Genomic DNA, 24,147 nt, shown 5'->3' with positions numbered 1-24,147 from the left:
CATTTACCTTTTCTATGCTATTAGAAATGGCTCTGTTACTGTGGCCATTTTTACTATAGTAAAAAAGAAATTATTTCACCCCATGACCCATGACTTTTATTTTTATTTTTTTTGCTTCCAAGAAACCACAAAGAAGTACATGCCTTTTAAGTTCCCTAAAAAATAATATTACAAGTTTCTAAACATGTTCTGGATGCTTACTTTTTACATGTCTTACTGATCATGATGGTGCCATATACTCGTTAGCTAATACATTTACGTACAATAATCCTTAAGATTTATCATTAAGAACTGATTTGGTCAAGGTAAAATATCATATATAAATGTGCTAAAATTTTGTCTAGAATATTAGCAACTATGTTCATGAGGGTTTATCCCAGAAATGCAAGACTGGCTTAACATCAAAAATTAAGAAATGGAATTTACTATATTAACAAACTAAAAAAAGAAAAATCGTATGATATGACACCATAGACCACTTAAGATACAGATATCCACTCTAAACAAGAAAGACCCCCATGAATATGCTTCCACATTTTAACTTATGGAAAGGCCTACCACAATTAAAAACCCAATTATTATAGTGTCTATACTAAGGAGTATTTCATTCCGTGTGATTAGAACGGAAATGCAAACTGGAATTACTTTTGTTTCTAAAGGGAAGTCTAGTAACTCAAGATAACAGTAGAATATCTTTCTACTTAATAGTTGTTTCATCATGAACCCATGCTGACAGAATATGATTACAATATCTTTGTACCCAAATGTAAGTTTCAGGGAAAAAAAGAACATTAGCTCTGTTATCTCCTTTGAGATTTAATATCTTATCTCCGAGAGAAATAGTCAACAAAGAAAAGGTACTCATTTGAACCTTTAGTAATAGTTAAGGCATAGTAATCATTTAAGCTCAATAAATCTGCAGTTAACTTCTTATTTTATCAAATGCATTTACACAGTGCCAAACAACTATGCAAAACAGAATTTAAAATTGAGACCTCTAAATTGTATCCATTATTTCTTAACTCTAGAAACTTCAGAAACTTATGGATGACAGATTTGTCAGAAAGTTCTCTTTACCAACTAAAGTAAGGACAACCCAATCTCTGTTATGAACTGTCATTAGTAATTTAGCAGGGCTAGAAGGCAGTTCAGCCGAGTAGACAGAAAATTAAAACATGGGCAGCTCCTGATTGGAAATTTATTCATAGCAGGTAATGAAATAGCGCAGTCAGGAACTCTGGTATTACTCAGAGTGAGAGATTTAATTCTGATAACTTTGATGACGGCACTTGAATCAGAGATTATAAGCAGTGACAGGTTGTGACATATAGATAGGATGAAATGAGCATCAGCAACATATCTGTACAGAAGTTGATTCCATATAAGATTAATTTTTTTCAAACAGTAAATATAATAATTTCAAAAATTATTACAAGTTTTCAAAGAAGAGGCTTAGGCCTTACACAAACCATGTACCATATTTATATATGGTTTTCCATGGAGTATATTAGTCAACAAATCAAAGATAAGCAGAAGAAAATAACTTGTATTTTAAAATATGTAGCTTCTGATTTTATCTGGATAAGAAAAAATCCAAAATAACAGATAGAGTAGCTATTCTTAGGGGGAGAGTAATAATGAAGGCTAGGTTTCCATGTGTGTATATGCATGTTTAAACAGTTTATAGTCATTAAATGCACTCATGTACAAAGAATGTTATTTATATTTACTAAGAATAATAATCTTTATTTTGGATAATGTGAGGCTTTTTATATTTTCTAATTGTCAACAATGACATTATTAATAATAAAAATAATAAAAGGTATATATATTTTTTCAAATTTTTTTCAAATTGCCTATTTCAGGGGCACCTGGGTAGCTCAGTTTGTGTGTTTGAGCCCCACATCAGACTCTGCTGACAGCTCAGAGCCTGGAGCCTGCTTCAGATTCTGTTTCCCTCTTTCTGCCCCTCCCCCGGCTTGTACTCTGTCTCTCAAAAATGAGTAAACATTAAAAAAAAAATTTTAAATGCCTATTTCAGACAAAACTCTATCACAGAAATACAGCTGAAAAAATATTGCCACATAGACAGGTATTTCAAAATGTTTTTGAATTTGTGAAACAGCATTTTCATTTTGTATGGTCAAAACTTGTTAGATACGGGTATTTTAAAACTAAAATTCTTTAAAGCTCATGTCCCTTAAATCTGTAACTGTTCAACCTATATAGTTTATAGCAGAAATGATGCTGTGTCAGCTTCTAGATCCAGACCATAAGAAATGGCAGCCTGAATGCCCTGTTATTTGGTAATTCACTATTGTAAGAAAGTCCAAGTAGCCTGTGCAGTAGGCTACAAGAAGAGGAACTGAGGCCCTTTGGCCCACAGTCGTGACTGAGCTCCTAGCTGACAGTCAGTAGTACCAACTGTCAGTCATGTGAATGAACCATCCTTAAAAAAAGTGGCTGCTCTACCGTTTAATTGAGCCACTCCAACTGACATGACACGCAGAAAGGAAGAGCTGTCCTCTTTAGCTATACCCAAAGTGCATGTCTGGAAGCAAAATAAACATTTCTGTTATCTGTAATCCCTACACCCAACATGGGGCCCAAACTCACAACCCAGAAATCAAGAGTCTCATGCTCCACTGGCTAAGCCAGCCAGGTGCCCCAACTGCTACTATATGAAGTTACTAAACTTTGAGCTGGTTTGTTAAGCAGCAATTAATAACCAAAAGAGCAGAATAAAAACTTAAACATGAACGCTGATTATAAGAAAGGCTTTTGTATTGCACCAAGGCAATGTTACATTACATATGCTATAACTAATCAGAAAATAAGGAAGAAAATGTAAAAGACAAATCCTGGTAAGTTTCATCAAGCTAATATAAATTTTGTTAATACAGTTTTTAATCAATTGTATACAGTAGAGGAAAATAATTCAAAGAGCCCTAGAATCTTTACTATTTTATATATTGAGCAATCTAAGTACTACACAATTATTTGTTTAAATTTTGTGCTTTAAATTGTTTAAATTGGCTTCGTAGGGTTTTATCTGTATTGTATAATAATGATGTCATAACCAATAGTATTAACCTGTATAAAAAAATACTAATACTATTAAATTGGAAATATAGGTACAGTATTGTCAAATAGAACATATAGAATAATAAAATGCATTTTAAATGGAACTACATTTACAAAGTACTAAGCCTATATAACATAATGTAGCCAAAAGAATTGATCATAATAAAAATAATAAGCCAGAACCATGCTATATATTATTTACTAAAAGCACCTGAGAAAGATTAATAGTTAATAGTTTCGTAATAAAAGAAACCAAGTATTAAATAAAATGTTAAATGTCTTAATTTCTATAATAGAAATGTTTTTTAACAGAGTTATGTATAATATCTTTTCTTTAAAAACTGGATAGCTTTTAATGGTCACAAGAGCTCAAGGTATAGAAAACTACACTAAAATAAATATTTTAATAAAATAATCATTTTGTAAAATAAAAATCCACCTGCTTAAAGTTTTTCTTTTTATTTATTTTTTAAATGCTTATTTATTTTTGAGAGACAGAGAGAGACAGAGTGTGAGCGGGGGAGGGCAGAGAGAGAGGGAGAGACAGAATCCGAAGTGGGCTCCAGGCTCTGAGCTGTCAGCACAGAACCTGACGCGAGACTTGAACTCATGAACTATGAGATCATGACCTGAGCCAAAGTTGGCACTTAACCAACTGAGCCACCCAGGTGCCCCAAAGTTTTTCTTTTTATTTTTTTTATTTTTTTTTTTTAATATTTTATTTATTTCTAGCAGAGAGAGAGAGACAGCGTGAGCAGGGGTTCAGAGAGAGAGGGAGTCCCGAAGTGGGCTCCAGGCTCTGAGCTGGCAGTCAGCACAGAGCCCGACGCGGGGCTCGAACCCACGAACCGCGAGATCATGACCTAAGCGAAAGTCGGATGCTTAACCGACTAAGCCACCCAGGCGCCCCCAAAGTTTTTCTTTTTAAAGACACAGTTTTACAGAAGAATTGTGTCATAACACAAAAATTTAACCATTTAATGCATTTATTTCATAAGGCACAGTACTATAGTACAGAGTCAACTCTTATTCATCCAAATATGAACCAGACAGTTCAATTAATTGTATCTCTTGCCCACAATCTTTTTTTTTTTTTCAAGATTTTCTCAACAGTGGAATTATATCACAGAATTAGCATGGGCTCAGTCCTTTTTACTTGTTATAAATCCATAGTATGAAAAGCGATGTTCAAAAAGGTGACATAGATACAAAATACCTTTACAAAAGGAATTGTATTAGCCCCTAAACTCGGCTTCTTCTTATAATGAAAAACCTGAGAACCAGAATGATTAATCGATTTGTTCCAGACCGAAACTAGGCCTGGAACCCTGCCACCCGCTTCTACTTTTCATGTCTTTTCTCATATGTTATGCTCCTTCGTCTGGCATGAGTGATTCCTATACAGTTATGAAATATAAAACAATGTATAATATTCAGGAAAGAGCAAAGAGAAACAATTTACTCCATATGAAAGTCATCTAATTTATGTTGAAAAATTAGAAACCTTCATTTTGTCAAAGTACTTGCTAAAGCATATTTCTATACTCCTTGTTTTCCAGATACATGTATGTTTGTGTATAATGCAGCATACAAAAGAACATTCATTAAATATTTTCAAAAATATCTATGGTGGGGGAGAGGGGAAGGGGGGTGATGGGCATGGAGGAGGGCACTTGTGGGGATGAGCACTGGGTGTTATATGGAAACCAATTTGACAATAAAGTATTTGCAAAAAAAAAAAAAAAACACCTAAATAAATGGAAAAAGAAAGAAAAAATCTATTGTAAAAAGTTAGTTACACATTGATAGTCTGTTCCTTTTTAAATTTCTGGCAGCATATTTTGATTATATTTTCACTTATAATCAATAATGGATACAGAGTATTTTTGATTTTTTTAAATGTTTTGCCCTATTAAGGTATTTAGATTTAATCACCAAAAGCACCCTTCTATAAATGGTGAAAGAAGTCAGAGATGTGTTTAATCTCAATTGTTTCAACAATAAGCCTTAGCTTACCTTTATGTAACATGGTACTAACAATAGGACTTACCAGGTGTAAGTAGAGTTGTTATGCAAAATAAATAAAATAAAGCATGTAGCTAATATAGCTAAAAACACTTGCCATCATACCTGATATGTTACATACTAATAAATGTTAGGTATTAATAAAGTTATGGTAATTTAGCTGTGATAAATAATATGGCAGTATCATTAAGATAGCAAACTATGAATTATAATTTTTCAAAATTGCCCACTTAAAATAATGTATGTATTTCTACTAAAAGGAGATTCGCTATAGTTAATTCAATTTCATAAAGTATTCTTTTAGATATGAAAGATTTATTCACATAAATTCTTTTAAATGACCATAAAGCCAGTATGTTTTAAATGGCATAAGGTTGGTAAAGCTGAAATTTATTGCAACTTACCACAAATACATGTGCTATCCAAAACAAGGTAAATTCTCTATGGATGGTAAACATTCCTTACCCAATTTTTAAAAATCAGTTTAAGAAGTTATATACCACTGAAAGACTACCTGTACAATGAATTTAGTAATATTCCTTGAAATGTTTTTTAAATAAAGACATGTCCAAATTTTATGTACTTACCTGGAGTAGGCAAACAATCGACTATCCCAAAGATCATGATTCCCTCTAGGTCCGGAATGAAAATAACAGGAATCTGTCCCATCAAACATATTCAATCCATCTTCTGAATTTTTTGAAGCATGGCTGTGTACCACATCTAAGAGGACTGTAATACCCATTGAGTGAGCTGTGTCAACTAGTTCTTTTAGCTCTTCAGGTGTTCCATAACGGCTAACGTTAAAGAATAAAGCAGAAACAAAATCATATCATATTTAAATCAAAGAACCAATCATTGAGTGTATAAAGATACTTTATATATGAAAACTCAGTATCACATAATACTTAGCTACAAGTCAAACTGGAATAATATTTCCTATTAAGCAAAGTTTAAGGCATTCAATAAAAAATAATTAAAATCCAGCTATTAGACATAGATTCATATCCCAATGAAAATTCACATTTTGAGTAAGTAGGTAGCAAATTGTTTTTTTCTTTTAAATGTTTACTTGTTTTTGAGAGACAGGGCATGAGCTGGGGAGGGACAAAGAGAGAGGGAGACACAGAATTTGAAGCAGGCTCCAAGCTCTTAGCTGTCAGCACAGAGGCCGATCAGGACTCGAACCCACGAACCATGATATCATGAGCTGAGCTGAAGTCGGATGCTTAACCAACTGAGCCACCCAGGTGCCCCAGTAGTAGGTGAATTCTGTTTCTCTATACACAGAATTTCTGATTTCCTTTCCCAAGCCTATCTTGCCTGGTGAACAGGGTAATCCTTGTTCATATACCTGGCCATTCCTGTGAATATGACTGCATGGAGCTGTGGGCTCTTGGACTATTTCTTTGAATGTCCTTGGTGCCCTGGGTGAGGCCATCCCTCCAGTACTTACTTATTCCCAAATTGGAATGCCTTCAGGTGCCAGAAAGCCAAGAGGATGTGCCATGTTTGTCATCACCCAAGTAGAAAACATGGGTAGCTCACAGGCACACATGTTTGTGTTAATAGCAGTTTTCTAGTCTGCAAAAATCACTCCTTTAAGAGGGAAGGCTTTTCTTAACCTATGTAAAATCTCAATATTGGCCTTCCACAGCATCAACTTTACCTTTTAAGTAAATAATCACCCAATCACCCTTTTGATTATTTATTATCTCACTTCTTCACTACACCATATGCTCCTTGAGGGCAGGGGTTATTACTATCTGGTTTCCCATGATGCAGTATAGTGCTTAGTATATAGCAGGTCTCCTGGTAGCCAACTCCACTGGGAAGCAAGAACTATCTTTAAAAAATGAAAATGTGAGCATTTCATCCTCTACCTGAAGTCATACTTGTACTCCCATTATCCTTAGGATGAAGACTGTGGACATTATCAGGACCTACTGCAGTGCCTAATCTGGCTCCTTCCAATAATTTTGGATTTAGGACACTTTACCCCTTTCTCTCCTTATCCTAGCCTTTTTCTACTCAATGAATATCATGTTCAGTAAATAGCCTTAAAACTTCTTTCATTCATTTGTTTTTTTCAACAAATACTTATTAAGCCATCTACCATGTGTCCCGGAATTGTCTATGCTCTGAGATTCAGCAGTGAACAAAATAAATATCACTGCCCTTATGGAATTTATATTCTAGTTGGAGGATTGGAGGACTACAAATAAACAAGCAAACCATGGGGGATGTCAGATAGCAATAACTTTTCTAAAGAGAAGTGAAGCAAAGCCACTGGTGGAAATGGCAGGTGTGCTATTCTAAACAGGGTTATCGGTGAGTTTCATGAAGAAAGCAGTGTTCAAGTAAAGACCCAAAAGAAGAAAGGAGCAAGGTGTTTGAATATGTAAAAGATAGGATGTCCAGACAAAAAGGACACTGGGGACAGAGATAATCTAATAAACTAGGAACACTGGAAGAACAGCAAATAGGCTAGGGTAGCCAGAATGGAATGATTAATAAAGAGATGAGCCCAGAGAATCAACCAAGACCCAGAACACATGGGGTCTTATGGGCCAATATAAAGCCTTTGACTTTTATACTGAAAGAGATAGGGAATCATTAGTGGGTTCTGAGCAAGAGAGAGAAATGATCTTTTTTTTTTTTTTTTTTTTTTTTTTTTTACATATTTTTAACTTATCTTTTGAGAGACAGAGAGAGACAGAGCACAAATGGGGGAGAAGCAGAGAGAGAATGATAAACAGAATTCAAAGCAAGCTCCAGGATCCAAGCTGTCGGCACAGAGCCTGATGTGGGGCTCGAACTCACAAACCACGAGATCATGACCCGAGCCAAAGTCAGACGCTTAACTGACTGAGCCACCCAGATGCCCCAGATCTGACTTTTATTTTTAAATGGTTAGTCAATTCACCGTGGAGAAAGCAGCCCATGTAAATGGAGGGAGAGAAGGCTTGGGAAGGGATGGAAGAACAAGAAAAAACAAAGAGACTAGTTAAAAGGGTATTGAGATAAGCCAGGTTATAGATAATGGCAACTTGGAACAGGGTGGTAGCAACTGAAGAAACCAGATTTAGGATACATTTTGAAGTTACAGGTGGTTAGGTTTTATGATAGCTGAGTATAGATAGGTACAGAAAGGGAAGAGTCCAGTATAATGTAAAGTGTATTTAAGGCATAAGAATGGATGAGACTTGATGAGACCCTCAATGTACATCAAACATATACAGAAGAGAATGGAACCAAGGGCTGAACACTGGAAGGTCCAATATTTAGTGGTAAGAAAAGGCAAAGGAAATTTTAAAAATGGCAGCAAAGAGATAGGAAATATACCAACAGGAGAATAACCGTTTTCCTCAAAACCGAGGAAAGAAAAATGTCCAAACAAGGTACAAGTAACTAATTGTGCCAAATGCTGACAGTTCAAGTGGGATAACAGCTGATCATTGGACTTAACAGTGTAGAGGTCATCAGTACACTTGACAAAAGCAATTTCAATGAAGAGGTGAAGAGCCTACTCAGAAAGAGTTCAAGAAAGGAGAAGAATGAAAGATTTAGAGATGATAAATACAGGTAATTTATTCACTATATTTACTATAAGGAGAAACAGGTAAAAGGATCGGTCTCTTTTCTCTATGCCTGGAAAACTATCTCCTTATTATTACTTTACTCTTCCCTCCAGTTCACTCTTACTTTTGTTTTATATCTCAGTCCCAACATCAGTTCTGATCTAACCTAAACTGATCAGACCCCTCATTCTAGGCTCTTATAGCACCATCATTTTCTTCTTAGCTTTTACACAGATAGAAATCAGTATGTATGTTTATTAGATTGATGTCTATATGAAATCAGTATGTATGATTATTGAATTGATGTCTATAAGCCACAACAGCATAAGCTCCATGAGATGGAGAAAATGTTGGGCATGTTTAACTTACAATCATTCAGGTCAATATCTCTTCAATTACATAGTACTCCTTGGTGTCTTTCTGCCCACAGATCCACATTCCTTGGATTTTAGCCTAGAAAGAAGGATAATCCTTCTATGGGCAGTAATATGTCCTATGCAAGAGCCTTCTGTCACATTCCTATATGAGTCAATCTCTTTCCAGTAAAGGATGTGAGCTCTGGCAATAATGACTTCCGTGAGGCATGATTTTCTGACTGAGGCTCGGGCCTCCAAATGCATAACAATTTCAGCACATTAACTGAATATTCTTTAACAGAAATCATTTCATGAAAAGTAATGTTGAATCATGGCCAGTATCTAAGGCTTGATGAGAAATGGATCTATGATTGTAGTTAAAAAAAAAAAAAAAAAAAAGATAGCTTCTGTTAACTCCCAAATAGGTTACAAAACAACATCATATGAAATATAAAAATTCCTTTTATTTTTTTTCTCAAATAAAAAATGGTTATTATTGAGACTTTCATTTTACCTTGAAGCTGCAAAGAAGCTTGTGATCTGGTACCCAAAACTGGCATAGTAAGCATGCTCCATGATTGCCATCATCTGAATGCAGTTGTAGCCTATACAGGGAAAGGTAGTAGAGATTAAAAGCAATATTTAAAAAAAGAAATGAAAAAATATAAAAACAGCATCCTTGTTCTAAGGACATTACATTTTACATCATATCATTTACAAACAAAGGATTTGATCACTTTGAAAAGCTCTACTACTTTAACATCTTTGACTTGTCTGACCTTCTAACACAAAATCGGACAGTTAGTTCTTGAGAGTGGTCCTCTAACTAGCTATTTGAAATGTCTTCATTTTAACAAGTAATAAATGATATGCAAATATACTCTTAATTTGACTTTAGAATATTAAAGATGGCAATCTACATATGCTAAACTTCAGTTGCACTTGTAATATTCATAGTGAAGATTATGAAAGCTAAATAAAAGTAACCAGTTGCATGCCATATACTTTTTATTTTACCTTTTTCTTTATGTTTCAATTATTTCTACAGTGTAACGTAAGATAGCCAGGAAATCCACATTTCTACTCAGCAGCTTTACAAAGCCAGCATTAATTCTTCTACCTATACAAGTGCTCCAGAGTTGTATGTGTGCACGCATGGGCACACAGAACCTTAAAACCATTTACTAACATATTTTTAATGTAGGCCAACAATCAAAGAAGAAGAAATTTTTGATCTTTAAAAATATAACTAAATATTTTTTTCTTCAAATTTGGCAACATTTTTATTTATGATTTGGCTGGTTTGAAAGCTGCATTTCTCTAACACACATAGAAAATATTTTGTTCTCAAACGCCAATTAATGTCAATATAGCTTCTCATGCATGTAGTTTATTTAGTACATAATTAATTTTGGAAGAATTGCAAAGTCGCATTCCGAACTAGAGATTCATGGTTAAAGAAGAGCATAAACTATAGTTCATAATCTGCTGAGAAGTTATTATTGCTGGCTTTTTCATTGTAAAAACAATCTCATTCACTTTATCATATCTCTATCATGATAGAGATATATATATAAACTGCTGCTTGGATAGCATATATCAATTATATATCTTATAACAAAATACAGAGTTCGTAGTTTATTTCTCTATTATAAAATAAAAACATTCATGATTAAGTATCAATTTATAGTTTTTATTATTCATTTTATGGCGTTACTCATTCTTTGATTCATTTATGTTCCAAGTACTGGGCTATTCAACTCAAGCACAATGATCAGAACAAGAGAATCCTTCCTCTGTCAAACCTTCTGCAAGATCTGGGTCATAAACAATGTATTACAGTATGAAATGGCAGCATATCTCAAACATAACAATTTAAATATAATATCTATTAAATATAATTAACATTCAATTCTTCATACATTTAATTGATTTTGGCTTCTCGAATCTGACTTCACTATCACAGATAATTAAGATCCAGGTACAACCAAAAACTTTAACAGTGAGTTGTTAACCTTTCTTCTAGCCAAAGTTTGGACTGCCTACCAGAAGCAGAATAATTAAATGTACTTTATCTTCCTGCCTAGCTGTTGGAGCAGGTGCTAATATGCTGTGAAATGATAAAAAGGCATTACCTATAAAAGAAAAATAACAAACTTAAAGCATACTGAATCAATAATTCAGCAGTACACTATTAACTCTCCTGGTTGTTCCCATGAAGACAAGGATCTGTGTCATTACACTCCAACACACAAATATCTAGAACGATATATCTCAGAAAGAAGATGCACCATAAATATTTGTCAAATAAGTCATCCAGACTGGAGACATATATACTTAGATTCTGATACAAAGTGGGTTCCAGTAACCCTAAAATTATGATTTTTTTCCCTAACAGAAAATGAACAGGCTATAATCAATGACTACTTAAACTGATAAAAGTTCTCTCCTGTAGAAAAGTAATTATGCTTACATATTTATCTACAATTTGGAAGCCATCAGTTCACATTACTTAAAATTGAAATTGGAATAGTATCTTGAATTCCTACGCTCTATCTTATTCCATTTCTCTTTTCTATGCTATCACTATTACAGGGCAATTTGAGAAGCCTAAAATAAAATGCATTTCTATTACATATTTAATCTCTTAACACACACAAAAAAGACACTTGTAATTAGCTTTTCTAATAAGAGAACAGACTCATTAAAATTTTATCTGAATAAAAATCACAGTTATTACTTACCAAGGTCTTTGATTCTTGGTAGTACATTGCATGTAAAATGTTTATAAGAAGCTATTTTTCCTTCATAGGAAGAAATTCCCACATGAGATTCATAAATTCTTAGACCTCTTGGCTTCTTTGGTCTGGAATGCTTAAACTACAGAACATAAAAGTACATAAAGAATAAGATCAGAAATGCAGGTATGATACTATCTGATTAAGCATGTTAAATGAAATGGTGAATCAACTCAGTCAAATAGTTTGGAACGTTTTTGCATATAAAAGGCAATTGGTTACATCCATTAAATTTTCTCTTGAAAAGAAATTCCTTTTTAGGATCATGTTAATGGATCTGTTTCAAAAGAGTAATCATGTAATGGTTTACACTTTATCATTGAGCCTTAGAGAAAACGTAAGAGCTTAAGATGCGTACATAATTATTAAATGCAATGCATTTATGAATGTGCTCCAATAACTTAAAGACAGAAAAGTGAGTTCAAACATACATATAAACCTTGAAAATAACCATAAATAATATATTCATGAGGTATTTTCCCTATTCCATGTTCTTAAGGATATTGATCCTGCTTCAAACTCATGACAATGAGAAATATCACTTCACTGAGGATTCCATGATGAAACAAAAATTGTAGTTAAAAAAAAAAAAAAGCAGTAACCTTACAGGTCAGCATGTAGAGGGTTAGTTTTCTTTTTCCCTCCTAACCTTAGAAACACATGAAAAAACAAGAACTCACTACTATATTTTACTGGCTACAGATGATGGACTCTGATATGTGTACAGCATATTGGGTACATTATGATGTAAAATATAAAACTGGCAGAGAAGAGAGATGTTGAACATTATTATAAAAGTTATAAAAGTAAAAATTAATTTTCCTAGAAATATTGGAACAAGCATTTATTTAAAGATTTGTTGTTCTCACTTTATATGGGTGTTCCGGATCCCAGTGTATCCAATCATAATTCACATTATCACCTTCACGAGTCACATACTTCGCCCATGGTGAAATACGATACAAGATCTCTCCACTTTTACTCCTAATAACTACCTAAAAAGAGAATGAGATGTTATTGCTTTAAAATACTTTGGAAACTCTAAAATAATGCATAAGAGTTTATGAGTACTGCTATAAGTAAGAAAAGGAGGAATGGACTTAAAAATCTAAACTACCACACTGATGTGTGACCTTAAAAATGTTTAAATTCCGTGAACTTTACTTTCTCATCTGTTATAGTACATGATACTTAAAGTCGATTCCAGCTTAAATATTTTATGATTCTCTGGCAATATCCATCATTGCCAACCAACCATTAGAGTGCTTAATTAAAGTAAACATAAAATAGATAGTAAAAATACAAGAATATTATTTGGAAGCTACTGTCAATAAGTTAATCAACAGGAGGACATAATCCTACTGTATTAAAAAAAAAAGCAATGAGCTATATTGCTATCTCTTGCATATTTTTATACCAATCATAACATTTTCAAGAAACTACGGAGAAAAATGGGTTTTGATTAGCATTTGTATTGTGCACATACATACATACATACACACAGATACCACCCTGCAAATATTTTCCACCATTTTCAACTTCTACACCCTATTCCAAGAAGGCTTTACCGTATAAAACCAATAATTTCCTCTTTTAACCATCCATTGTTATATTTGTCAATAGAACCACTATTATTATCAATAATTAATAAATCAATAAAATCAAAATCTACCCTTTTAGAGATGATACTGAATAAAGGACTTTGAATTGATTAACATAGTTAGATAACAAAGTGAGTCATATGAGCAGAGTTTCCATGTGATTGAAACGGTAACTTAAATTTTTTTTAATTAAACCTTCTAAAAGATGGCATACTATGATAAAAAATGTGCAGATTAGGAGCTATGCCATTAGCACTGAGAGAGAATATAGTAATAGTAAAAAGTCTAGTGTGCATAATTATTAGAAATTAAATATTTGTATAATACTCTACAGTTTAGAAAGAACTTTCATCATCATACCTTATTTGATTCTAGGGAAACTTTATAACCTAAATATCAAGTGAGATTGAGTTGCCAAAACACCCAGAGTCACCGAGTAGCAGAGCCAAAAGCTGAACACAGAGCCTCTGATACTCACTTCCTTCTCTTAAGACGTAATTACAGCACTTCCTACAGATACCAAAAAAATCATAATAAATCTTGATTTACGATGGAAGGGGCAGGTGAACAACAATAAGGAATGTCTAACTTACACAAACAAAATTCTTTCTCCTTCATTATTTTATACCCACTTATTGAAGCCCAAGACAGCTAAATATTTCTATCATTCAAATCATAATCACAAAAAGATGAATGAATAGGATTAATCCACTTCAGTAGTATTTCATCCCCAAAAAAATATGTCCCTTGAGCCACCTGAATTACTGGTATAATATATAATAGTAATATGCTTAAGGCATATTACTTTTTCTCACTCATCAACTGAGTATAAGGTATGGGGAAGTAAAATATTAGAATTCAGTTTTCAATAAAAAGCACTCTGCACAATACCCCCATCTATCTTTTCTCTCTTTAGGAAAATGGCTCCACAGACCCTGTAAAGGAAGATCATGAACACATAATTATTTGTGAAGGTGATTGCTGGCAGAGAGAATGTTTGAAACTTAAGTAGAGCACATTAAGAATCTCCTCATGCTGAATATAATTTTCATTCTTAAGAACATTAATTTGCTTGTACACATGTCTTCAGAGGCTACTGTGTTGAAAGGACCAGTCCCTCCATGGGTCTCTGATATTCCGACATATTTTGCTGGGTAGGATAAGAATACAAAATCCTGACAGTTATTGACAAGAAGTCATTTCTCAGAGTTGTGCTTGTAGCATGCAACCCTGAGGAATGAGATAATGTCTCCCTTGAAGATACAGAACAGGCTTGCTTATTGCTTGCTATAAAAGAATGGATTCCCCACGATGAACGTTCCTGAGCTATGAGGCAAACCAATTCTGTTAGCAGCATCCATCTGGACCATGTGGTATCACCCATGGGATTTGAAGACAAACAGAATCAATGTAAATATGATGCTCATACTGTTTACTGTGCTGTGACTAATAAAATCATTTGTCTCTGACCCAGGAGTCCTGTGCATTCTGTCAGGTTCCACGAAATAGTGATAAGAAGTAAGCTTGTAGGTAGGGTCAAATCAAACTCTATACCTAACAAAGGATTATTTAATCATTCACTGAGTGACCTCTATATTATTGTTTCCAAAAGTTCTATTTCTTCCTTTGCTAACAGCCTTTTCTATTAGTATTGTTTTTTAGGGGAGAAATTTTTAAATATCCAATTGCCTTTTTCCTTTTCAGTAACAGAATCATATCCTAGGTCCCTCAATGATATGTAAAGCAACGCTTCTCATCAAATCTGAAACACTTATCTATGATCACTACATAAAAGGTAAACAAATCTCTCTCTTCTTTAGGCCCCTAATTTGCAGGCTTCTTTCTTACAGTACTTCAGATTTTCCTAATAACTCACCTGTAGAAGCCACCTCACCTTGTTTTTCATTTGCTGTCCTTAAATTGTGGTAATCAGCTGAGAGTATTATAAAAAACCTAAATCTAACTTGAGTAATGTTCCAATAGAATAAAGAATATACTCTTTCTGGACTAAATTTTGCACACATTTGGGGAGGTGCAATACCTAGATTTTCATTCTCATGAGTTCAGATTCAGATAAAAGATTTTTTAGATGATAATACTTTACATTACTTAATTTGTAACTTCAAAATAGCATATGCTATATAGCAAACTGAAAAGAGATAGCCAGATTGATCTTTCAAGGATAATAAGTCTAACAGCTGAAGTATAAGAATTCTCTTAAGACTACCAAATTAAAAGTACTATACACTGCTAGTTTAAGTGTAAAATAGTATAAAAGCTTTGAAGAGCAATTTGGCAATATGCTTAATTTTTTTTTTTTTTAATTCTCAATGACTCAGCAATTCTAGTTATAGAACTTTGCCCTGGAAGTAATCAGAGATGTGTCCAAAGAACTACATTCTTGTCTACTGACCTTCATGTTACTTTTATTGGCAAAAAGTGAATGACTGAATAACGTATAGTTGTAAAAACTATAGCACTGAATTATACTGAATGTTGTAAGAATATTCTTTCAAGTTATGAAAAAGAATGTACTGCAGCTTCCGAATATAAATGCATACAAACCCATGGACTAAAGTATTAAAACAAATAGAAAAATAAAATATTTAGAAAGTTGGCTATGGATAGAGTATTAGCAGCTTTTATTAGCAGTTTCTATATATCACTTCATTTTATTTACATAACTTTGTTGATCAAAAACAAATAAGGACTGTGAATACATTTATATAACTGCATACACATTTGTGGAACTGTGCTATTCAAGTTGCATATATTATTATGTATCTTAAATATATTGACACAATGTCAAAGACAGAACTCCAAAAACTGTATCAAATTACTTTAAAGAAATATGCTAATGAAAATATAATGATGAACTTTTTATAGGGGAAATAGATATTTTAAAAAATTATAACATTTTGTTAGATGATAAAAATACTATCAGGCTCAGTTTTATTTTATTTATTTTATTTATTTTATTTTATTTTATTTTATTTCTGAGAGAGAGAGAGAGAGACAGAATGGGCAGAGGAGGGTCAGAGAGGGAGATACAGAATCTGAAATAGGCTCCAGGTTCTGAGCTAGCTGTCAGCACAGAGCCCAATGTGGGGCTCGAACCCACGAACCATGGGATCATGACCTGAGCCAAAGTCAAACACTTAACCAACTGAGCCACCCAAGTGCCCCTCGGTTCTTAATAAGCCAAATTATCTCTTTGAACTTTGGGAAGCTGCCATCAAAAGATGTTACTAAACAAACAAGTATATGAAAGAAACCTCTACCTGTGCAAAAGCCAAATTGACTTACTGACTATATGCAGTCAACTTTTATTTAGCAAATGTCATTTACAACTGATAAACAATATAAGAAACAGTTTGGTAAAACAGTAAGGATCTTTAAAAAATGTGTGTGTGTGGTGTGTGTGTGTGTGTGTGTGTGTGTGTGTGTGTGTGTATTCATTCATTCTAGGAATGTCTTTTGAAATGCTTCTTGACAGAGAATAATGTTCTTTTGGATTGGAGAATTACTGACATAACATGCTCTTCAGGTGGTCAACAACTGCTTATAAAAACAGGGGAAGTGTTAGCATACTCTGGAGAATGGTATTGAATGTAACTATGGGATTCATGAATGAATACGTTGAAGACCAAGAGAAAAGGCACACATGTTGAATATTATAATTCACTTTGCCCAAATTACACTACTAAAATTGCAACTATGTAATAAACCTTTCCTTTAAAAAAAAGTTTACAAGGGGGTTAATTTAAAATATATTAATAAAAATAATCATTTAGTGAGGCACCTGTGTTGGTTAAGCATCTGAATCTTGTCAATTGGCTCAGGTCATGATCTCACACTTCATAAGTTTGAGCTCCATGATGGTGTCTGTGGTGACTGTGCAAAACCTGCTTAAGATTCTATCTCTCCCTCTCTCTACTCTTCCCCCTCTCTTGCTCTCTCTCTCTCTGTATGCATGTATATATGTGTATATATACGTATATATGTATATGTATATATGTAAAGAAAATTTTAAAAACTATTTAATGGTGTACAAGTTAAATAACCAAGCAAATTCATTTCTAAATTATAAAGCAATGTTATCTCCACCTTTAAATTATCTCTAATTCATAGAACATCTAAATTAATATTACATATAAAAATATAAATAAAATATATTGATATATTACATATGTTGACATGTCTATATATCTATATATGTAACAATTGTTATAGCCATACCAATGTGCCATGATGATTATCAGTATTCTGTCCCTATGTGTTTAAAATGTTACCGAAATACACACACACACACACACACACACACACACACACAGAAAGAGAAGTGTACATATATACATAGAAAATATATTGCAATTTATTCTCAAGTAATTTTTAGAAGTGCATGGAATAAAAATAAAGAAGATAAATTATTAGAAAAAGTAATCACCATTCATAATTAAGTAGGAAAATAAGTGATACTCCAGAGGAGAATGTGATGATTCTACCAGTGAGCAGAATCCTGAAGAAATGTTTTAATATATAAAAATAACATAGTATAAACATTATTTTAAATGAATAGATATAATTCTTAAAACTTTAAAATAGCTCAATATATTTTTAAAAGTTTTTAAATCTCGTTTTAATTCAACAAAAGTTTTACTACTAATCATTTTTGAAAAAATGACGTAGGAGTATACTTTTTTTTCAGTTTTGTTTGTTTGTTCTTCCTACTTGGATCAGTTTTAAGATTCACCAAGATTATATAAGAATGAATCACTTTGCTATTTTGGGAGGCTCAAAAGTGGCCCCTCAAAAGATGTTCACATCCTACACTCTAGAATCTGTGAAAGATACCTTATGTGGCCAAAAAAAAAAAAAAAAATCTTTGCGGATATGATAAAAGGATCTTAAAAGGGAAACATTAACAAGATTATCCAAGAAAGAAATCACATTTATCCTTATATGAGTGAAACAGAGATAGTTAGAAATAGAAGACAACAAAGTAATGTGACCAAGGAGGCAGAATCAGAAGTGTTGCAGACAAAAAATGCCAGCAGCCACCAGCAGCTGGACATAACAGAGAACTGTGTCCCCTAGAGCCTCCAGAGGGAGTGTGGCCATTCCAACAACCTGATTTTCAGACCAGTGACACTGATTTTCAACTTCTGGCTTCCAAAATTGTGAAAGAACAAATTTCCATTATTTAAAGCCACCAAATTTGTTGAGCATACACAGGAAACTAAATTAGGAGAAGAAATTAGAGGAAATCACTTTTTATGACTAAAATGGAATGTACTTAAATTTACTTAAACTTTGTCAGTGCTAGAGTTAAAAGATGAAGTTATTTTAATAGTCTAAATAACACATCTTATCTTATTAACTGCCTACTCCCAAAAAATATTCCAATGCATTTCAGTAACCTTCACCAAACAACCTAAGTCTCCTTGACAATTCCCAGGAAAAGCAAACTCCTCCAGAATAAATGCTGTTGAGCTTCAGAATTGATAGGAGACAACGCAAAAAAAAAAAAAAAAAGATAAATTTGTAATATGCAGTTTTTATTGCTAGTCTACTCCCATGTAATTATATTCAGAGATTGAATAAAAAGAACTATTCTACATGATGGAAAATTCACCATAAACATAGGCTAAGGAGCTATTTTTTCTACCTTGTATCTGATATATTTCCTTCATTAAAAAGAGATGAGACTACTTCAATAAATAATCACTTAGCAATAATAATGACAATATTTATCGAAGAAATTGCATTCTGAATTTTCAATTAGGGATCTTACAAACACTATCTGATAGTAAAAGGTATTTCATTGTGAATTTTGAGTTTATATTTCAAATAATTGAGGGAAAATACCAAGATACCAATAAAAGCATCAAGGTAGTCATTTATAATAAACCTATAGTATGCAAATGACCATTTTGTAGATAAACTTTCATAAAATTATATATATTTGATTGGTAAAATTATATAAATCAGAGTTCTATATGAGCTATAACTGACATTACCATTATTTACATACTGAGCCTGCTATGGATACCAAATAAACACTAACTCTGTTATTTGATTTTTTTTTGATGTTTTTTTTGTTATTTGATTTTTTAAACATATTTTGTTAATTTTATCTGAATACTAAAGTTCGTAATTTTTGAAGATTTTTTTAAGTGTTTTATTTATTTCTGAGAGAGACAGACAGTGCAAGCAGGGGAGGGTCAGAGAGAGAGGAAGACACAGAATCTGAAACAGGCTCCAGGCTGTGAGCTAGCTGTCAGCACAGAGCCCGATGCAGGGCTCGAACCCACAAACTGTGAGATCATGATCTGAGCCGAAGTTGGACACTTAACCAACTGAGCCACCCAGGCACCCCTAAGTTCAATATTTTTGAAAACTCCATTTTTTGTTTGATAATTTAGATCATAACTTTAATCAAATAACCTTATACAAGCCATGTGAGTATACAATCATCATAAAAAACTATCACATCCTAAAAGACACATGTACATTGAAAGTGAGAGGTAGAAAAACATCATGCAAATGAATGTGAAAAGAAAGCCAGAGTAGCAATACTTAGACAAAATACACTTTATTCATAAAATTGTTTTAAGTTTACTTATTTGAGATAGACAGAGACAGCATAAGTGGGAAGGAAGAGAGAGAATCTTAAGAAGGCTCTGCAATGTCAGTGGAGTGCCCAGTCGGGGCATTATTTTAGCTTTGCATGGATTTTCTTTACCTTAAAATAATGCATCACAATTAACTTTGGGTTTTTTTTTTTTTTTTTCATAGGAAACAAGAAATCTTTCCAATGTGGAATCCAGTAACAATGCTTGAGTAGAAATAATTAAAGTACTTCTGTCAAAAAATGAGGCCACTGTTAAAAAAAATCTTTAAAAGATTAAGCATACTAGCTTTGAAAAATAAATTTGTAAACTGATACATAGGAATACCCAATAAAATTATACTGAACTTTGACATCAATGACACCCATATACAGAACAAAAATAGATTATATTTGAGGTATAACAATTGCTACTTTGCTCCTGATTTAGTACCAGCTGTAGAACTACAGAGTTATAAACATCCATTTCTGTAATACTTAACACATTGGAGAAAACAGACTTCACAATTTTATTAAAAAGAAATAAATGAAGATCAGAGTTGTTTCTTATAAAAGCAGATCCTTATTTAGAATGATTTTTAAAGGCACAGATGCTGCTGTACTTGTAACAAGGAATATTACTCCCAAAGGTTTCCACCCCAGTTTCCCAACCTTCTAGTCTAGTTAAGAAGTATTACAACTATAATATTTTTTTTTCTGTCCCTGCCTTTTGACTGAGGCAAATCTTTAAAGAAGTAAAGAAACAACGAAGTAGAACTGATAAAGTGTTCGCTTCATTTCAAGTACATTACCTGAACAAAAACCTTATAAAGTGAGGTCACTATAAAAAGACAAAATCCAAAGGGATTATGCGAGATTTAGGAAGCAGGCATTGAAAAGGATACCCCTGAGCAAGTGAGAATAACCACTCCTAAGTGAAAAGAATAGGAACAATGCTGAAATGTTGTAATCGGGTAAAGATTGATTAAGTGTCTTAGACTAGAAAACAAATGAATTACACATGATATAAAAATATAGGATTTAAACTTCCAAGATATTGAAAGATCAATACAGTAATAAAAGAAAAAAGCTATGAAAAGGGGAAAAAATCAGTGAGTTTTCATTACCGAAAAAGTGTGCTTCAAAGAGACTCATCCATGTGCAGTGAAGGCTAGAATTCTATTAAGTAAACAGAGTTATAATCTGGTATAATGCCAATAGAAAAAAATCTGAGAAGTATTTTCAGAAGTGATAGGATAGGGGAGAGTACTATCATAAGATGAGTTAAAGTTCTCCTTAAAAATATTAAGTATAGTTACAAAAGCCTATATGGTAATAAGCTGAATCATTTGAAGGAAAGAATAGGATTCTTAAACAATCACAAGAAGTGCGATTGCAATGAGGTAAAATAGAAAGTGTGGAAGGAAAAGAGAAATAATTCAGTCCTTAGAGGTATGTAATTTCAGAGACTAGATACAAAGTACATAATGATAAAAATTACACGATTTGAGAAAACATATATTTAATACTTATTGAGACTAATATCTCCCAGAATCTAATTGATGGCTACTAAGTAAAAAAAAAAAAGTTAATGATGAAAAGAATTCTTCCTGATTATTAACATTCTTTACATTAAGGTCTCATAATATAGATACAACACTAATAGTCTTTTCTCTCTTTCGCCCACAGAAGACATGTATTTTTCTAGGTACACATGGTATCAAGGGAAAAACAACAAATAAGTATGTATAAATTTTGATAAAAAAATAACCATACCCATCAAGAAATGAGAAAGCTATCAATCAGATGGTTAAATGGGGCAATAAATAACTATAAGTGAAATGGAACTCAAGATCAGCACTTGAAAATTTCTGGTCTCCTGATTTTATAGCATTTTTTAAAGTTTTTATTTTAATTCCTGTTAGTTAATGCACAGTGTATTATTAGTTTCAGGTGTACAATACTTTGATTCAACAGTTCCATACATCACCCAGTGCTCATCTCAACAAGGGCACGTATTAATCCTCAGCACCTATTTAAGGCAACCCCCCACACCTTCATTTTGGTAACATTGAGTTTGCTCTCTATAGTTGACTGTGTTCTGCAGTCTCTCTCTCTCTCTCTCTCTCTCTCTTTTAATCTTTATTTAATTTCTAGTTAGTTAATATACAGTGCTATATTGGTTTTAGGACTAGGATTCAGTGATTCAACACTTACATACAACACCCAGTGTTCATCATAACAACTATCCTCTTGTCTACACATCACCCACCTAGCACATCCTCACTAATTTCCCTCCATTAGTTTGTTTCCTTCTTTTATCTCCCTTCCCATATGTTCATCGGTTTTGTTTCTTAAATTATACATGGGAGTGAAATCATGTGGTATTTGTCTTTCTCTGATGGACTTAACTTCACTTAGCATTACACTCTCTAGCTCCATCCATGTTGTTACAAATGGCAAGATTTCATTCTTTTTTGTGGCCAAATAGTATTTCTTTTTTACATATACCACTTCTACTTTATCCACTCATTAATCGATGGACACTTGGGCTGCTTCTATATCTTGGCTGTGGTAAATAATGCTGCAATAAACATCAGGGTGTCTATATCCCTTCGAATTAGGGTTTTTGTATATCTTTGGGTAAGTATCCAATACTGCAATTGCTGCAAAATAGGGTAGTTTTATTTTTAACTTTTTGGGGAAGCTCCATATACTGTTTTGCACAGTGGCTGGGACCAGTCTCCATTCCACCAATAGTGTAAGAGGGCTCCTTTTTCTCCACATTCCCGCCAACACTTGTTGTTTCTTGTGTTTTCCATGGTATCCATTCTGCCAAGTGTGAGATGATATCACACTGTGGTTTTGGTTTGCATTTTCCTAATGATGAGTGATGATGAGCATCTTTTCATGTGTCTGCTGACCATGGGGATGTGTCTTCTTTGGAGAAATGTCTGTTCATGTCTTCTGCCCATTTTTTCATTGGACTGCTTTTCAGGTGTTGAGTTGTGTAAGTTCTTTACATATCTTAGATACTAACCTTTTATTGGATATGTCATTTACAGATATCTTCTCCCATTCTGTAGGTTGTCTTTTAGTTTTGTTGATTGTTTCCTTTGCTGTGCAGAAGCTTTTTATTTTGATACAGTCCCAGTAGTTTAATTTTGTTTGTACTTCCTTTGCCTCAGGAAGGAAAAAAATTTTGTTTGTGCTTCCTTTGACCTATGTAGAAAAAAGTAGCTATAGCCAATGTCAGAGAAGTGACTGCCTGTGTTCTCTTCTAGGATCTTTATGGGTTCAGGTCTCACAGTTAGGTCTTTAATCCAATTTGAATTTACTTATGCGTATGGTCCAGCTTGATTCTTTTGCATGTAGCTGTCCAATTTTCCCCATACCACTTATTGAAGAGACTGTTTTTCCCACACAGGATATTCTTTCCTGCTTCATTGAATTAATTGGCCACATAATTGTGGGTTCATTTCTGCGCTTTCTATTCTGTTCTATTGGTCTCTATGTCTATTTTTTTGTTAGTAGCATAGTGTTTTGATTACTGCCATTTTGTAATATAAGTTAAAGTCTGGAATTGTGATACCCCTAGTTTTTTCTTTTTCAAGATTACTTTGGCTATTCAAGATCTTTTGTGGTTCCATACAAATCTTAGGATTTTTCATTCCAGTTTTATAAAAAATGCTATTAGTATTTTGAAAGGGATTGCATTATATACATAGATTCCTTGGGTAATATAGATGATTTGACAAATCTGTTTTTCTAATCCATTAGCATGGACTATCTTTCCATTTGCTTATGTCATCTTCCATTTCTTTCATCAACACTTTATAGTTTTCAGAGCACAGGTATTTTGTTTCCTTCATTAAGTTTATTCCCAGGTGTTTTATTATTTTTGGTGTAACTGTAAATGGGATTATTTTCTTAACTTCTCTTTTGGCCATTTCATTATTGTATACACAAATGCAATGGATTTCTGTAGATTGTTTTGTGTCCTGCATGCTTACTTTGGTTTTTTGGTGGGGTCTTTCAGGGGCTCTACATACAGTGTCATGTCATCTGTTTTACTTTTTCCTACTGATTTGG

The 24,147-nt window shown here is 33.2% G+C and overlaps 1 protein-coding gene across 1 annotated transcript in view; it reads right to left on the bottom strand.

The window, feature by feature from the left end:
• GBE1 (1,4-alpha-glucan branching enzyme 1) overlaps positions 1–24,147 on the bottom strand; it is a 271,692-nt gene that overhangs the window by 127,851 nt on the left and 119,694 nt on the right. Inside the window, exons 4-7 of the mRNA XM_039253680.1 lie at positions 12,714–12,839; positions 11,791–11,926; positions 9,561–9,651; positions 5,697–5,906 (exon numbers count right to left, since the gene is read on the bottom strand). Of these exons, the coding sequence (XP_039109611.1) occupies positions 5,697–5,906; positions 9,561–9,651; positions 11,791–11,926; positions 12,714–12,839 (563 nt within the window). The remainder of the gene's footprint in view (positions 1–5,696; positions 5,907–9,560; positions 9,652–11,790; positions 11,927–12,713; positions 12,840–24,147) is intronic.

This window comes from Hyaena hyaena, unplaced genomic scaffold (genome assembly GCF_003009895.1).
Source record: "Hyaena hyaena isolate Hyena2069 unplaced genomic scaffold, ASM300989v1 scaffold_460, whole genome shotgun sequence".
NCBI classification, from domain to species: domain Eukaryota; kingdom Metazoa; phylum Chordata; class Mammalia; order Carnivora; family Hyaenidae; genus Hyaena; species Hyaena hyaena.
The sequence above is the reverse complement of the archived record's forward strand: the minus strand, read 5'-3'. Positions and strand labels throughout refer to the sequence as shown.